Source organism: Schistocerca piceifrons, chromosome 3 (genome assembly GCF_021461385.2).
Source record: "Schistocerca piceifrons isolate TAMUIC-IGC-003096 chromosome 3, iqSchPice1.1, whole genome shotgun sequence".
NCBI classification, from domain to species: domain Eukaryota; kingdom Metazoa; phylum Arthropoda; class Insecta; order Orthoptera; family Acrididae; genus Schistocerca; species Schistocerca piceifrons.
Genome location: NC_060140.1, coordinates 875,763,646 through 875,782,988, shown reverse-complemented (window position 1 = coordinate 875,782,988; position 19,343 = coordinate 875,763,646). Strand labels below are relative to the sequence as shown.

General features: G+C 39.5%; 1 protein-coding gene across 1 annotated transcript in view; it reads right to left on the bottom strand.

The window, feature by feature from the left end:
• Window positions 1-19,343, bottom strand: part of LOC124789141 (protein ELYS) — a 259,690-nt gene that overhangs the window by 161,635 nt on the left and 78,712 nt on the right. Inside the window, exon 13 of the mRNA XM_047256434.1 lies at window positions 6,710-6,940. Within this exon, the coding sequence (XP_047112390.1) occupies window positions 6,710-6,940 (231 nt within the window). The remainder of the gene's footprint in view (window positions 1-6,709; window positions 6,941-19,343) is intronic.

The window sequence follows — 19,343 nt, the reverse complement described above, 5'->3', positions numbered from 1 at the left end:
TTTCCTTGACTTCCAGAATCCTCTCAATACAGTTCTATCATAAATATCAACAAAATATGAACTTCTTAGATCTGAGACTGCATTCAGAACAATTTAACATGTAATGGGGTAAAATAATGGTGGTGGTGGTGGTAAACAAACAGGTTCAGCTATGTGGTTATCAGCTCTTCAATCCTTTCAAGGCATAAAAAGGCACAGGTAAGAGCCTTTTTCCCTCTTTACTTACTAGTAATGAAACTACTATATGTTTAGTAATGAAACTACTATATGTTTGTATTAGTTGCACGAAATGGGTAAATAGAATTTTAAAACTGAACTGCCAAATATAAAAATTAGATCACTGTGTAAAAGGTAAAATGGCAGCCTAGTTTATGTAGTTAATATCTTATGTTCAGGGATTTTGTTGTACATGTCAGATTCATGTGCAAAGAATGGACTGGATGGCACCTTGGGGCTGAATGGTAGAGGGAGCCCAACTTCCTACCACTGCCCTATAAGCCGACACATAACAGTGTTATCTTTAAATGTTGTTGTAATACTCACTCCTTTGTGGGTAGTGTAGAGCATGAGTTGTAGCTATTCCATCATCTGCTAAAATTTCGAATAAATGGTGTTCTAGGTTCATCTGATGTCACAAGTCTTGGGTAGTCTTACATCTTTAAGGATGTGGTGAATGGTTAATGTTTCTCCATAGTAGTGTGGTGGGTTTGTTCTCGTCGCAGTAGAAATTCACGAGTTGTTTTGGCATGTCCAATTATAAGAATGCATAACGCAACACTTCTTGAACTTCTTGAACTTCACAGAAAAATCTGCCCGATCTTAGAGGTGTGTTTGATGGTCTGCAGTTTATTGGACAGAGTACTATCTTGCCATGTGCCTTTCCATTTCTTCAGTATGTGGTACCTACTGTGTGTCTAAGTCAGCACTCTGAATGCCTGGTTTAAGTGTTTCAAATCTCATTGCTTCTTCAACTAGTTTGTGAGCCAGCTCATTACCTGGAACAGACGTGACTCAGTATTCAGAGAAGGATGTTGAAATCCCTCTACTACCAAGGTTATGAATGGCAGAGGCCAATGAGTGTTTTGGTTAGTACTTTATTGTCTCCCGTACACTCAAAAATTCTGTGTGTATGATAAAATTCTCCGTGTATGATGAAATTCTGTTGAGGGAAAGTAACTAAGTTTTGTAGTGCAGTATAATTACTGCATTCTTTTCATATAGAATGTTGTTCTCAATTCCATTTGTGTACATACGCATAACCAACTCATTCATTATCTCTTGATCCACTGGTGTAAAGGAGAATAAATGTTGGTTCTGTTGGATGATGGAATAAAAGGCACAGTAATAAGAGTTTGAGAACTAAATTGTCTTTGGTGTCGTACCAAAGGCCCATCCCTACTAATGGTTGGGGAACATACCACAGAGGTGTTTGTGACAGGCTGCATTGTATACAGGTAATCAGAGAAAGTTGAAATTTTCGATGGAGGTCATCCAGTCTTATTGCTGCCACCGTACTGTTCTATGGCAGTTCATGAATAACCAGGTTGTTCGACTGTGAAAGAAAATGGGATGAAAGGGGTCATTTGACAGATTAGTAATCATGATTACATAGTCAAATAAATTCTATTAGAATTTATTTTAAACAGTGGTATTCCAGGCTACCAACTGGGCTCATTCTGAAAGCACCAGTTGCTAAACTAACTCCATTCTTATGTACAAGGTCTAATATGAGGTCTGTTCAAAAAAATTCCGGAACTTTGTCCACAAAATTTTTCTATGCTTACCTTTTACTCATTGTGCATGGTCTCCTTCAAAATACCCTCCTCCACAATTGACACACTGCTCCCAACACTGCTTCCACTTCTGGAAGCATTCCTTGTATGCCACTTGTTGGATCATGCGAAGAGCCATCAGTGAATTTTCTTTTATCTCATCTATCATTGCAAATCTCTGTCCTTTCACCAGGGCTTTCAACTTTGGAAAAAAAAAAAAAGACTCGCAGGTGCCAGGTCTGGAGAGTACGGAGGATGAGGCATAGTCACGCACCAACAGGGGGTCATCTTTAACTTCTGTCCGGCCATTTTTTAAACCTTGTGAACAATTCATAACAGCTAGTACCGCTTAAGTGCTCATCACCTTAGGCTTCCTGCATCATTTGGTGTGTCTCTGTAAAGGTTTTCTTGCGTTTCACGCAACACTTAATGCAAATGCATTGCTCCTCTAACTCTGCCACGTCGAAATTCGCAAACTGTGTGACACAACATTCTGCTCAATACAGCACTGACCAATAACTAACGGATGTACAACAATGAAACTTCCAGCAGTTACACACTGAACATAGGTATCTGCAGGGATATCAACCGCATTTCACTCCAACACATCATTGGCACAAAATTATGAATGTTCTAAAATTTTTTGAATGGATCTCATATTTCTAGGATGCTTGGTGCTGCTGACCCAAAAGCATTACTCCCTTAGTACAAACGGAATAAAATGAGATATTTATAAAATTTTAATAAAACTGTTAACAAGGAAACTGAATGGTGACATTCTTCATACAGAAAGTCTCGAGTTGTCGTACATGTTATAATCTGTAGTGGAACAAAATCAGTAGATTTAAATTAAATTTGCAAAACCCTAAGGGAGAGTTATGGGACTATTACTGTTTAGAGTCTACATCTGATGGATAACGTCAGAAGCTACACGATGAGACATTCGCAGGGAATGTTCTGGTCTATTGGAAAGTTGATACGTCTTAAGACTCTAGTGAAATGCATGTAGCAGAAGTATCCACCACAAACTGTATAGTGTCTTACATAGTACATATGTAGAGGTTATTGAATGGAAGTGCAGGGAAGCTCTTATGATACACAATTGAGGAGCCTTTTTTCAAAACTCTATACATGCAAAACATTTCAAAACTGAGTTAGGTGTGGTGATGGCATAATGTTGTCCTTTTACATCAACCCCTGAACCAAGTTTTAGCAAAATCAACCCCTTAAACAAGTTTTAGTAATAGTCGATTACTGCTGTGTATATGAACACACTAAATAATAAGGTACTCACAAAACACCATATACAAATTCTTATAGTTATAGCAAAAGATGACAAATGCAATATAATTACTCTCTCATGTCTCGGATCTCTTTCCGCAGCAAGCAGTTAATAATAATGGAGTATACTTGTTGCTGTAAGCAATGGTACTCATTGTTGTAATACTATTTACTGGGAGGAACAGTGTTGCAGTCAGACTTCATTGTCATTGGAACACCCACAGCTTCCTTTTAAACAAATATTCACTGACACTCACATGTAGATCTACAAGGAAATATTGCAAGCAGAAGCAGGACGGATGATGATTCCTGTGATTCTGAAAATGGCATAAAGGTCAAAGAATGTTCCGATGGGAGAAAATCCCAATTCAAGAACAGCTTACATCGACCTGAATGCAAAGCAAGAAGTGTAAAAATGAATCTATCATAAAATGCAACTATGGACTTAAGGCTTCACATTAAAAAGCTACAGGAACAAAAGAATGCAAAGCTGCTGAACTCTGATAAGATTTTTCCACTTTCATCATCACTTGACATTAAATAAAATACATCAAGATAAGTTCTTTTAAATTTTTTTTAACATTTCTTCACCTCAGTGCAGAGTAGTGGTCACCCAGAAAGCAAAAAGGAAGAAAACAGTTACAATAAAGTATACCATTAGAAAAAGGAATGGTGGACTGGTGCCTGTTTGTGCCAACATTTTCCTAGGAGTATCTGGCATGACAAAGGACAGGTTATCCTATCTAGCAAGCTGGTTCTATGAAGGATGGAGCTTACCAAAGGAGTCAACAGAACAGGAAAAGATCATAAGGAGCTAACTATTGACATTAAAAATGATAAAATGATATAAAAAATATAAAGAGAGAGAGAGAGAGAGAGAAAGAGAGAGAGAGAGAGAGAGACCATGGAAGGGGGACGTCTATGAGAGGTTATTTGCCTTCAGATCTCATAGTCAGTATAATGTTCAGGAAATTCTGTGAAGAAAGAAAAAAAATTTGAACTGAAACAATGTTTCTTATCAAAATATCAGCAAATATTTTACAAATACTTCAATCTAACATTCAGAACAGCCCAAACGATACCTGCTCCACTTGCCTGCAGAGTAGAAGTGAAGTATAAGCTTGACACAGATTACATGAAGTTTGTGCAAAGTGGTTTTATGATATTGTAGTGTCTATAGAATTTCAGTGTAAATTCTAGAGACACTTGGCTCTCCACTGTCTCGAACATGCGAATTTTAATGACAAGGGTGACAGAGCCTTTTTACTACACCACACGTCTGTGTGTGCAGGAAGGACAGATGTCACGAGGAGCCAGGAGCTGTGTCAGACAAGCGGCCCCGACAAGTGGTTACAAGCAACACCCTAGAAGTTATATCAAAAAGTCAAAGAGTATTTGGATAATGTTCCATGGTGTGTGGTGTCATGAGGATTGTTACAGAGACAGATGAAGCATGTGTTACATAGAGACTTTTACTGTATGTCTTAGCTCTGCATGAAGCAGAACATATGTAACTGTACGAATGTTTTGTAGATTCTGACATACATCTTGGAACCAGTTGGCTTGCTGGAGTTTGTACAGAATAATTGTTACTTTGGGATGAGAGTCGAAAATATATTGTTGTTAAACTGACAAGAGCCTACAAGTAAATAATTTATTTCAAGAATATAGAGCTGGTTAATAATATTCCCCCTAACCTGATACAGTCTTCGGAGATGAATTAAACAGTGAGAGCAACATAGCTGATAACCCAAAGAAGAGGATCGGCTGCACGCACAATGTGTTAAGTCAACTGGTAGAGACGGGTGAGTCGTGCAACCCAACACCTCACTGTCTCTTGTCATCCAGGAAAGCGTTAAAGAGTATAAAGAAGGAAGATAATCCTACTGTCATTAAGATTTGCCTTGACAGAATACCAGCCTATTCCTAAAATTATTAGTCAGTGAGGTTTTCTGTGCTAGACAAGTATGGTTACACAAACGTGCATCATGATTCATACTAAGGAGCAAAAAAGGGAAGGCATCATTTTCTACACCTGGTTGGAGACAGAATCTTCAAGATGATACCACCAAATTGCTTTGGCTTTGCTGAAGTTACTTTCTGACTTCCATAAAGAACAACCAGATGATGGCACCAATTCTAAACATCTATTCTCAGATTCTTGCAGCAGCCAAAATAAAAAAACGTTGATATGACGGTGATGCTCACCACATTCTTGGAAAAGAGCACAAAATTCAATAACATTAGCCACTTCTTCCCAGTTAGTGTCCATAGCTACATGCCTCCAGACCAGGTGTTGGTAGAATGATATGTCATACAGAAAAAAAAGAAAGCATCTTGTCTCCTAAAGAATATTACGATATTTTAGGAAAACATGACACTCTCGAAGTTCTAAACACAGACTGGAATGTTAAATATCTAAAAGATAGTGCTCAGAAACTACTAAAATCAAAGCTCCTATTCAAAATGAACAACCAACATGTCATCTCATACAAGAAAACAAACAAAATTGTTAATGTGTCAGTAAATGATACATACTCTGCAGATCCAATACAAGTTGACATCCTGAGATGAAAGAAACCATACCACCAAATAGTACGAACATCCACCCTTTTACCAACACAAAATAAAGTAAGCAAAGGAAAGAAGAAAAATGTTTCGGTCTTGCTGAAATCTTCTGAAATTCCAGAGTGTGCAAAGGAGTTTTACACAGATGTCCTAGACGAATACTGTGCAGATGTACGAGGATAAACTTTACAATAACAATGTGATTGCAAAATGCAATATTTTTTGCATTATTAATTTTATCCTTCACGAAGTATTGACAATATAAGCTAAACAATTATGCTAAAATAGTTATCACTGCCATTACAATATTCTGTATAGGAAAGGCACTACTCACCATATAGCAGAGATGCTGAGTCGCAGATAGGCACAACAAAAAGACTGTCACAAGTACAGCTTTCGGCCATTTTTGTTGTGCCTATCTGTGACTCAGCATCTCCGCTATATGGTGAGCAGCAACTTTCCTTTTCATTATATTACTGCATTCCATACTGGTTTTTCCATTGTTTATCACTGCTATTATTGTATTATGCCACTGTATTTCCATTATTATTGTTTGTGCTCTCAATAAAGTCAAAAACTATAAATTAAAAAATGCTGTATACAATAACATATGCAAAATTATGTATTTTACAACAATGCAGGCATATAATAAACACTACAGACATAAAAATATTAACTGTGGAAAAACATGTGGAATTAAATGAGGCAACGTAACTGATACCAGCAATAATTATAAGCATTTATTGACTTTTGAAAAAGACTGGAAAAATCACATCCTAATACACTGTTGTAAAAATTAAATTTTAATATGTTTCATTACAACATTTTACTAATGTCAGTGAGATCTACTAGTCTTTGAAAATTCAAGTGCTCAAATATTAAACCTAGGTGAAAACAGAAAAACTCATTTTATGAAAAACTGTATCTGTTGCATTTATCTAGTTTTGAAAAAACACTCCTCAATTAGTGTAATTAATATGTGAAATGGAATGTCTAACAGCTAATCCCATCGGCTACAGTCTCCTACCAAAAACTGAGCCCACAACCATAACTGCTTTCACTGAAAACTTGTTTTACTTGAATCTTACCTGTCATCTAGTGTTTCAGCAAGATCAAGGAATACATATATCACAAAGCGATGTTTGGCAGTTGTGTCCAAAACATCGATTAGGTAAGTCTGGAGCAGTGCCTGGAGAGAGGGAGGAGGATAGAAACCAGATCCACCATCCTGGACCCATAGTTCCTTCAGCTTGAGTGACTTGTCCTGTTCTAGCAACAGGTCAACAAAGAGAGGAACTTCATCCTTCAAGTCAGCCCTCCTGCAAAAGCACACAGCTACATTTAGAACAAGCAACATTACATTTCATTTACAGATTCGTAGAGCTTATGAACAGATATACACTGAGGTGACGATATGCACATATAGAAATGGTGGTAGTATCGCGTACACATGGTACAAAGAGGCAGTGCATTAGCGGAGCTGTCATTTGTACTCACGTGGAAAGATTTCTAACATGATTATGGCCGAAATATGGGAATTAACAGACTTTGAAGGTGGAATGGTAGTTCGATACAGACGTACATGACATTCCATTTTAGAAATCATTATGGAATTCAATATTCCAAGATCCACAGTGACAAGAGTACCAAATTTAAGACATTACCTCTCACCTTGGTCAGAGTAGTCACTGTGGCCTTCACTTGATGACTAAGAGCAATGGCATTTGCATAGCGTTGTCAGTGTTAACAAACAAGCAACACTACGTGAAATAAACACAGAAATCAAGTGGGAGGTATGACAAATGTATCCATTAGGACAGAGAGGTAAAATTTGGCATTAATGGGTTATGGCAGCAGATAACCCGTGCAAGTGCCTTTCCTAACAGCATGACATTACCTACAGTACCTCTCCTGGGCTCGTGACCATATCTGTTGGACCACAGACGACTGGATAACCATGGCCTGAGCAGATGAGTCCCTATTTCAGTTGGTAAGAGCTGATGAAGGGTTCAAGCGTGGCACAGACCCTGTGAAGCCATGGACCCAAGTTGTCAACAAGGAACTGTGCAATCTGGTGCTGGCTACATTGAACGGATCATTGACTGGAGATTGTTATGTTCAGCTACTTGGAGACCACTTGCAGCCATTCATGGACTTCATGTTCGCAAACAATGAGAGAAATTTTATGAATGATAATGTGTTGCGTCACCGGGCCACAACTATTGGCGATTGGTGTGATGAAAATTCTGGACAATTCAAGTGAATGATTTGGCCACCCAGATAGCCTGACAAGAATCCCATGAAACACTTATGGGACATATGAGGGCGATTTGAAAAGTTTTCGGAATCAACACAAGAGGTCAGCGTTAGCGAAACGAGTTGTTCATATGATATTCATTGGACTGTTGCCTGTAGATATTCATTGGACTGTTACCTGTAAACACGTGCCACATCAGTGTTCTTGAGAGAGAGCTATGGCAGTGATGTGGCTCTGTTGTTGTGAAGATGGAAAAAAAAAAGTTTTGGGCAGTGATTAAGTACTTCCTAAAGAGAGGTATGAAAGCAAAGGACTTTCATGCTGATTTCCAGAATACACTGGAGGACACTGCTCCTTCATATTCAGCTGTTGTCAAATGGACAAATGAATTTAAATTTGGTTAGGAGAGCTTAGATGATGATCCACGCACTGGTCGGCCAAGATGTGTCACTGCCCCAGAAATCATTGCAAAAGTGCACAAAATGGTCATGGAGGATTGCTGATTGAAAGTGTGTGAAATTGCCAAATGTTATCTGAAAGGGTATATCACATTTTAACTGAAGAATTAGAAATGAAAAAAATTATCTGCAAGATGAGGGCCTCGACTCCTGATGCTGGATCAAAAATGCATGAAAATGGACATATCGGAACAATGTTTGGCCCGTTTAAGGAGAAACAAACAATATTTTTTGCACCAGTTTGTGACCACAGATGAAACCTGGCTGCACTATTATATCCCACAGACAAAACAACAGTCAAAGCAGTGGAAATATGCTGATTCTTCGCCACCAAAGAAAGCAAAGACAATTCCTTCAGCGAGAAAGGTCATGGTATCAGTGTTCTGAGATGTGAAGGGGATTCTGTTTGTAGGTTATCTCCCCACTGGGTAAACAATTACTGGAGAATACTATGATAACCTCCTGGGCAAATTGTAACAAAAGATAAGTGAAAAAAAGATCAGGTTTAACAAGGAAGAAAGTGATCTTCCATGAAGTGCACCCACACACGTGCCATCTCACCATGGCAAAATTACACGAACTAAGGTATGAATTGTTGCCACACCTGCCTTATTCATCTATGGCTCTGTCAGACTCGCATCTCTTCCCAAAACTAGCAATTTTTCTTAGTGGACAAAGATTCAATTGAAACATAGAATTGATAGCTGGAGTGAGAACTATTTTGCAAGCCTGGAGGAAACTAATTTTCGAGCTGGACCAAGGCACTGGAACATCGATGGACCAAGTGCATTAATCTACAAGGAGACTACATTGAAAAATAAAATGTTTCAATGATGTAAGTACTTTTTTTTCTATTCCATTCTGAGAACTTTTCAAACCATGCTCGTAACTGAGAGGTTATGTTTGTGCACAAAGTCCTGCACTGGCAACACTTTCATAACTATGGAGGGCTATAGAGGCAGCATGGCTCAATATTTCTGCAAGAGCCTTGCAACAACTTATTGAGTCCATGCCAGTCTGAATTGCCACACTACACTGAGCAAAAGGAGGTCCAATATCACATTAGGAGGTATCACAAAGCTTTTGTCATCTCAGTGTATAACAAACATACATTAATCATAACATGGAACATCAAGAAAATGAAAGCAAGCAGATTTACACTTGAGAAATGGTATGGATATATTGCTTTCTATTGTTTCCTATTGGATTTTACATGTAACCTCAGTTTCAAAAACATTCTGACATGTTAAGTCTAAGAGCATCAACAACAATATTACAAATTTAGCACCAACTTTTGTTACACGTTTAGGACCACAACTTTAGAAGAGATTTTTATTAACAGCTATATGTGAAGGAAAACAATTGTTGCACTAAAACTTAAATCCACAGATTTTAGCAGCACTTTTAATGAAGTTTCCACAAATACAAACAAAATAGGTACCCCACAACTAAGTCTATAACAAATTCCCACTTCACCTCTTCCTATCAATCAAGAGTAGCAGCTACTCTAAAGTGGCTTTTTTTCATAAAATATATGTTTCCATGGCTGTTGCTGACCATATCAGAAGTTCTTGGGATTTGGTATTGGGGCATCCTTCTGATCTGACACTTTGAGCTTCTCACTAAGGGCTTCCGCAAGAAGACCACGAACAACATGAAGCAAAAAAGGAAGGAAAGGGAAATCTATGTTGTTCTTAAATGGTTACACTTTTTTCCTTATTGAAGCAATGATGAAAATACTGATGGAAGGAAAATTATTCAACTTCTGTTCTATACTAAATATATGTAACAATATATGAACAACCAAATCTAAAAATGACAAATGTTAGTTGACTTCAGAGGATCCATGGATCCATCAAAATACCAAAAGAGAGCAAAGGTTTAGAGAAAATATTCTAAATTCAAACCAGAAAGTTACCTGAAGCATGGGTCAAAGAATGGAAAGATGAACAGGATAAGACAATCACCAAAGTGGTCTGGAAACTTAAAAAGTTATAACTGACAGGGAGGGCAATAAACAACCATTGATGAAGAGCAGTTACAGCATAGGAGCATAAGAGACCAAAATCTATAACAAAACAGAAAGGAAAGACTGAAGTAGTGTAGAAAATATACTGAATAAAACAACAGAAATTCCAATATAAAAAGTATAATATTATGAAAAGAATAGATTGCTACTTACTATATAGAAGAAATGTTGAGTCGCTGACAGGCACAACAAAAAGACTACTTAACACATAAGCTTTCGGCCAGAACGCCTTCTTCCGAAATAGATAACACACACACACACACACACACACACACACACACACACACACACACACACACACACACCTATCCTTTTCATAATATTGTCATTATTCAATCTTAGATTTTCAATTGTTTGAATATATAAAGTGCAGTACTGGTTGGGAAGTAAAAATATGAGACCAAATCTCTTTTAACACCTCATGAATATGACTATATAAGCTGCAGAACTATTGATATAGTATCTAACGTCTACTAAGACACCTCAGAATCAGAAAACTTAATTTGTTCCCACTGAGTATGAACATCAAAAGTATTTACCGTAAAGCTTTTGCAAAGAAGAAAACAAGATTATGTGACTTACCAAACGAAAGTGCTGGCAGGTCGATAGACACACAAACAAACACAAACATACACACAAAATTCAAGCTTTCACAACAAACCGTTGCTTCATCAGGAAAGAGGGAAGGAGAGGGAAAGACGAAAGGATGTGGGTTTTAAGGGAGAGGGTAAGGAGTCATTCCAATCCCGGGAGCAGGAAGACTTACCTTAGGGGGAAAAAAGGACAGGTACACACTCGCGCACACACACACATATCCATCCGCATATGGTCTATGTGTGTGCGGAGTGTATACCTGTCCTTTTTTCCCCCTAAGGTCTTTCCGCTCCCGGGATTGGAATGACTCCTTACCCTCTCCCTTAAAACCCACATCCTTTCGTCTTTCCCTCTCCTTCCCCCTTTCCTGATGAAGCAACCGTTTGTTGCGAAAGCTTGAATTTTGAGTGTATGTATGTGTTTGTATGTGTATCTATCGACCTGCCAGCGCTTTCGTATGGTAAGTCACATCATCTTTGTTTTTAAATATATTTTTCCCGTGTGGAATGTTTCCCTCTATTATATAAACAAAGATGATGAGGTCCACACATCATGGCACACTTCAGTATTTTATTTTTCATAGCTGATCTTTCAATATGTTGCTAATCTTGCAACATTTTGTTTCACGGTATTACATTACTGCTATGCAGTTATGCTCATTTTTCTGCAATTTTTCCTTTATTTACATTCATTATTCTATAGATGAATTAATAAAAGGGATATGGATATGAAGACACTGAATTGTTAATGTTACATAATTTATACAATTTTCATAAAAACAGGCATCAAGTTCAAAAAATTATGATTATTGGAGGCATGTTAGAACTAATTCTTATTCTGGTTCTCATAGGCAGTGCCAAAACCCAAACTCAATAGGAAAAAGTGTTGAAATATGTTATATGTGAACTCTTCTGTAATTCCACAAAAAGAAATAGAAGTTGGTATGAAATCATCACAGTAATCACATCGATTTAAATGTTATATGTTAAATGTTATTAATATGGATCTTTAATTGGAATCATTTGGATTATGAAACTGAAATTACACCTAAAGTCTTAATAAAGAAGTGAACGGTCTGTACAGTATAAAGACGTTATAAAAGGGATCACTGCTGCAACCATGGAAAGTCAGTGGATCATTGAGTAGAAATGATGTTGGTTTGTACAAAAAAAAAAAAAAAAAAAAAAAAAAAAAAAAAAAAAAAAAAAAAAAAAGAGAGAGAGAGAGAGAGAGAGAGAGAAGAAGAAGAACAGTTGTTTCAAGACTTTTCCTTAAGCAAAATCTTCAAAATAAGGTGAGAGTATGAAAAAATTAACAAGTAATCTCAGAACTTCTAGGACTTCTGCATAAAATATAAATATATTTGAACAGAAGCACTCTTCAACACCTTCCACTTCAACACGGTAGATAAGTACTTACATAATGCTTCCTTGCTCTAAGTCTATCATTTTACTAGAACTATGATATTACAATATACACTGTGCAATTATATAAAAGGATCACTTTCTTGAAACCCTGTAATTGTGTCCCATTATAACATACAAGTTTGAAATTTGGCTCAAAGGTGCCTACAACCTTCCTCTGTAATGATGCAAACGCTTGGCACTCTGTGACGTCACAATTGGGCTCAGCATTGCCTCAGACAGAAAGAGCAACAGTTCAGAAGTTCATGTGAGCTGTACAGTGGTTTAACGATGTCACATTGGCACCAAATTTCACCACAATTCCACCCAATACTACTGTGGATGCATCCCACAATGAGAAGGTCGACACAGCCCCTCTTACCTACATTTCACCCTTTCTTTCGATGTCTCTGTGAGGGAGGTCATAACCATGACACCCAGCATTGAGATCACGTTGTTTTCTTATGGGTAGCCAAGGAAATCATTTCGGACACACCACTGACAGAATCAACACAAGAAGGCCTCAGGGGGGATGCCTAAAGGGCATCAACGAAACCACCCATGTCTTTGGCATTGATTCCCCAGTCATTTCGCATTTTAAAACAACAGATCGCAGTGCGATGAGCAATAAGGTGTTCTTGACAGTCTTTGACACTGCTCACACCCTTGTACGTTTCATCTCTTCTCTAAGGACATTGCGAGGCTACATCTCCATTGAATGTTATCACACCCTTTTGTAGTGCAGCGTAACCATTTTTGCTCCCATGTGCAGGTTGGAACCACTTAGTACTGGTCAAAACCATTCAAAAAAATATGAATGTGATACAAAGCAGCAAAGGCTACTTATGCTATTTTAGCCCACATGTCTTCTCCTCTCCTGGGTGTGATTAAGGGAGAGTGTAACATTAATATGGGCACAAATAAAATGGAAAATGGGGCCTCCAAGACCCCCTCCTACCTCCTGTTCAGCAACACCCTCGATGTCAATCGCATACCATTTCTGGCCACATTACAAATTTACCTGCCAGAAACATCAACAACTCATTCAGCCTAGCAGCTGATTTAGTGCCTGAGGGTTAGCAAACCTCTTCAATACACCTTGGGTGGGGTTTGTATACCTTCAGGCACTACAGCAGCCAGCAGCCTAAATTGGCTGAAAGGTACATTTGCAACTTGCTCCAAAGTTGTATGGGTGGCACCAAGGGTGTTACTGAGCTGAGGGGTTTTAGAGGCACCTTTGCCATTTTAATCACGAGCAGGTTAATGTTGCACTCACCAATGATCATGCCTCAGGATGGTAGGAAAAGTATAAGCACCCTTTCTTGCTTGGGTTCATGTTCAGATTTAGTCGAATATTTCTGAACATTCCCTGGTGGTTCTAACCTGTAAACGAGAGCAAAAACTCCAGTCACACTGCACTCCAAAGGGGTGTGATCACATTCAGTGGGGATGCAGCCCCACAATGTTCTTAGATAAGGGTTGAAATGTCCAAGGGTGTCGGCAATGTTAAAGGTAGAACATCTTCCTGTTGTTCATTGCACTGAGAACTGACATTTTCGACCACAAAATGTACAGCATTCAATGCTCAAGGGAAAGGGGTTGTTTCACTGACACCCTTTATGCCTTTTTGTGTCAATTCTGAGAGGTGAGGTGCCTTAAATGTTTTCCTCAGCCATCCACAAGTAAACTGCACGATTTCAGCACTGGATTTGCGTTTCCACCCTCCATTGCGAAGGCATCAAAAGAAGGGGTAAAATGGGTAAGAGGGGCTGTTAGAAATTTCTCATTGCTTTAATGTTCACGGTGGCACTGGGCAGAATCATGATGAAATTTGGTGCCAACATTCCATCATTAACCCACATTACAGCTCACATGAAGTTTTGAGCTATGGCCCTCCGTTTTGCATTACTGACACTTTGCTGTTTGAAGCATTTCGAGCGTGAGGGTTACAATAGTAATCCATTTTTGCCCACCGCTTTGACTGCCATCTCATGTTTGGCATAAGTGGTGGATTTCACTTCTCGTGCACACAAAATCAGTTGGTTTCTTTTTACTGCACCCCCAACGAATTTCAAATATATATTTTCTTTTGCCAGCATTTGTCAGCACTCATCTAGCATACAGTTTTCCCCGAGTTAATTTTTATACCACACACTTTCTTCTTGCATGGTTATGCCATCAAGTACTTTGTGTACTGTTAACTGGTAACAGTCCAATACCATATTATACAGTTTACTGTTGTTGTGGTTGCAGTTTTGCAGCATACTTCTTATACGTCATCAACAGTACTACAGGCACATTTGATTCAGTACCGCATTTCTTAGCTTCTAAAAATGAAAGAACAGGTTCCTTATATGCCTTCACCACAATGAGATGAATTTCTGTTGATAAACCATTCAAAATCATACACAGCATTGTGTTTCAGCTTTCCTAACTGAATAAAACACATGACATGACCACAAAAACAAACCTGTTCTGCATTTTAATTGAGGCTTGGCTTACACTACTGCACAACATGTACCACCATAATAAAAACAATTTCACAACATGTACCACCATAGTAAAAACAATTTAATCACTACCAAATGACGTATTACGTTTTCGTGTGGTCCGCACTTAAAAGACACAAAATTGAGGAAAATTCTAAAAACCCCCAAAAATATGCGCAAAAACACGTTATTGGCATGTGTGATTAAAAGTTGCAATCTTCCCCGATACTTCATATACCAGCTGTCTAAGTTGAAGGAAATTAAATCTAAAATACAATGTTTGTACCATAATTTGTCGTAACGAATTTCATCAGTTCTTAAAGTATCAAAGATGTGTAACAGCAAGTAAAAACTCATCAAAAAATTGAAGCTGGTACACTATGTGATAAAAAAGTATCCGGACACCCCCAAAAACATACATTTTTTTCATATTAGGTGCACTGTGCTACCATCTACTGCCATATACTCCACATCAGCGACCTAAGTAGTCATTAGACATCGTGAGAGAGCAGAATGGGGCACTCCGCGGAACTCACGGACTTCAAACATGTTCAGGGAATTGGATGTCACTTGTGTCATACATCTATATGCAAGATTTCCACACCCCTAAACATCCCTAGATCCACTGTTTCCAATGCAATAGTGAAGTGGAAAAAGTGAAGGGACATGTACAGCACAAAAGTGTACCGGCCGACCTAGTCTGTTGACTGAAAGTGGCTGCTAATAGTTGAAGAGGGTTGTAATGTGTAATAGGCAGACATCTATCCAGACCATCATACGGGAATTCCAAACTACATCAGGATCCACTGCAAGTACTATGACAGTTTGGCGGGAGGTGAGAAAACTTGGATTTCGTGGTCGAGCGGCTGCTCATTAGCCACACATCACGCTGGTAAATGCCAAATGACACCTCACTTGGTGTAAGGAGCATAAACATTGGCCAACTGAGCATTGGAAAAACGTTGTGTGGAGTGACGAATCACAGTACACAATGTGACGATCCGACACCAGAGTGTAGGTATGGCTAATGCCCAGTAACATCATCTGCCAGCGTGTGTAATGCCAACAGTAAAATTCGGAGGTGGCGTGGCTATGGTGTGGTTGTGTTTTTCATGGAGGGAGCTTGCACCCCTTGTTGTTTTGTATGGCCCTACCACAGCAGATGCCTACATTGACATTTTAAGCACCTTCTTGCTTCTCACTGTTTAAGAGCAATTCGGGGAAGCGATTACATCTTTCAACACGATTGAGCACCTGTTCATAATGCACAGCCTGTGGCGGAGTGGTTACATGACAATAACATCCCTGTAATGGACTGGCCTGCGCAGAGTCCTGACCTGGATCCTATAGAACACCTTTGGGATGTTTTGGAATGCCAACTTCATGCCAGGCCTCACCAACCAACATCGATATCTCTCCTCAGTGCAACACTCCGTGAAGAATGGGCTGCCATTCCCCAAGAAACCTTCCAGCACCTGATTGAACGTATGCCTGCGGAGAGTGGAAGCTGTCATCAAGGCTAAGAGTGGGCCAACATCATATTGAATTCCAGCATTACCGATGGAGGGCGCCACGAACTTTTAAGTCATCTTCAGCCAGGTGTCCGGATCCTTTGATCACATAGTGTATCTGGGTACACAAGGCAATAGAGCTGTTTTCTGAGATGTTAAAACAACAATTTATATGTTCAATACAAGCGTTTTTGAGAGCGCATCCTTTGTGTTCACCCAGAAAAAAGCAAAAATTGATGAACATGTTAAATTAAACTAAAAACATCACAGCAGCTACATGGTTAAACCACATGCGAACATGTGTTTAATGACATACTTTGTCACCATTGCTGTTATTGTTTAATGCTTTTCTTATGAGCCACAATTCATATGTTTACCACCATTAAAGCACTGTTTTAGGCCTGATGAAAGAAAAAGACTTGAAAAACTGAGTTTACTTCCCTAATTGACATCACAAGCTTATTAAATGATGGCTTACTGCATTTCTGTACACTGTATAAAATGTACACTGTATAAAATGTACACTGTATAAAATGTAAATTTGAAAGAAAGCTCAGAAGCTACAGTTTTGCTCTGTCCTCAATCACTGCTACCAATCTTCAGGATCTAGAGCAGGGGCGGGCAAACGTTGCACGCGGCTCATGAGCGCACTGCGCTGCACGTGTGCTGCTCGTGTGCAATCGTCGAATGGGACAGTGGCAACAGCCGGCAGGTTGCGGCAGTGTAGTGCCAGGCTAAAAGTCGCGGACACTGATGCGAAGTGACCACTACGTAGTGAATGATGTATTTCAAGAACCGGAAAATGCAGAGTGAAACAAGGAAACGGAGAAGTGGAGATTTGCTATCTTTTAAAAAGTAATGGGAGAATCTTTTTTTTTGTGCAAAAACGTGAAAATTCGAAATTTTTAATATATGGCAGTATTCTCGCTGGTCAGCGGATGTTTAGTATTGAAGCCCATTATAATAAATTTCACAAGGACGAGTACAATTTATTGTCGGATTCTGAGTGGATGGGGAAATTGACTGAGCTTAAGAAGAGCAATCTGACGATATTTGATGAATCTGTCCTAGTTGCTGTTGTCACGAGAGATCTGCAACTTTCTTTCGTCGTGTCTCTCATCTAACTGATTTAACAGAATGAGATTTTCACTCTGCAGCGGAGTGTACGCTGATATGAAACTTCCTGGCAGATTAAAACTGTGTGCCCGACCGAGACTCGAACTCGGGACCTTTGCCTTTCGCGGGCAAGTGCTCTACCATCTGAGCTACCGAAGCACGACTCACGCCCAGTCTCACAGCTTTACTTCTGCCAGTATATCGTCTCCTACCTTCCAAACTTTACAGAAGCTCTCCTGCGAACCTTGCAGAACTAGCACTCCTGAAAGAAAGGATATAGCGGAGACATGGCTTAGCCACAGCCTGGGGGATGTTACCAGAATGAGATTTTCACTCTGTAGCGGAGTGTGCACTGATATGAAACTGGCAGATACTGGCAGAAGTAAAGCTGTGAGACCGGGCGTGAGTCGTGCTTCGGTAGCTCAGATGGTAGAGCACTTGCCTGCGAAAGGCAAAGGTCCCGAGTTCGTCAGACAATTGTTAGCCTCATTCTCATAATCTGCCACCACAAAACGACTCCTTTTAATACATTTACACATAGTTTCGCAATTTTCACGAATTTCTCCACCCTTTAACGTGTTTTGGCGGCAACACAACCACATAACCTTTATGCACATCATTGTCTACCAACCCAAGTTCACCACAGGATCAACACAGCCCAGCTTTAACCAACACTTTTTCGCCTTTTTTCACACCAGATCTCCAGTTGCTTTCTAGTTCACCTTTATCTCTCCCCATATATATATTTTTTTTTTTCATTTTCATTTCAGCCTCATGTTACACTTTCAACCTTCTAATACCATGTCACCCTCACAACACCCCCACAACGACCCCATTAAGTTTTATTTACATTCCCTCCGCAAACATGCCTTCACCCTAGCCAGATTACACTCCCATATTTTATTTTCTCAGGCTTGTCTGACATTTGGCATTACCGCCAATGGCCTCACACTTAAAGTTCCCATCTCTGGCTGCAACCCTTCTTTCCATCAGTCCCTATACCAGTTCCAAACTGAACAATCCATTGCCCTCATCCACCTAATCCTTCGCCTACACATCAACTCAGCCAATGAACACACCCGTCAACTCCTATCCTTAATAAAAGTCCTCAATCTTTCCTCTCCCACATCCATGCTGGCTGTTCAAAGCATCCTCCTACAGGCCAACCACAAATTAGAACAGTATGCCACCCTCCACCTCAAAAAATTATCCAATCTCCTAGTTTCCCACCTCCGGAAAGGCAACTCACTCACCCTTCGCAACCTTTCCAGCAAACCTCAACCTCCTCTCATCGCACACAAACCCAGTCTCTCCCATCTACTCAATCTCCCACTTCCAGATCCACTCCCCCCAAAACCTCAAAATTCCAATCAACACAATCTGGAACCACAACACCCCAATTCAGTAGTTAATCTTTCCTCCAAACCTCTCTCCCAATCCAAAACCTCTGTCCTATCCAAAGGCCTCACCTTCAGCCCCACTCCCAAATTCAACCAAACAGCCCTCGTCAAAGATTTACTGTCCTACACTCGTACTCTCTGCTGGAAATATCACTTTGCCATGAAGAAAAATGATCGTAATCCTACTCCTGATGATCCAACTCCCCAAGACACTATCCAAATTGAACCCTGCCTGGAACAGTTCCGTCCTCCAACACAGCGGGACCCATCTCCTCTTCCTCAAAATCACCCTCTCCAAAACTTCCAGGAATTTCTGACTTCCAGCCTTGTTTCTCAATCCTTCTTACAAAACCTTAATCCTACTCCCAACATCACCACTGCTGAAGCCCAAGCTATCCGTGATCTGAAGGCTGACCGAACCATAGTCATTCTTCCGGCGGACAAGGGTTCCACGACCGTGGTACT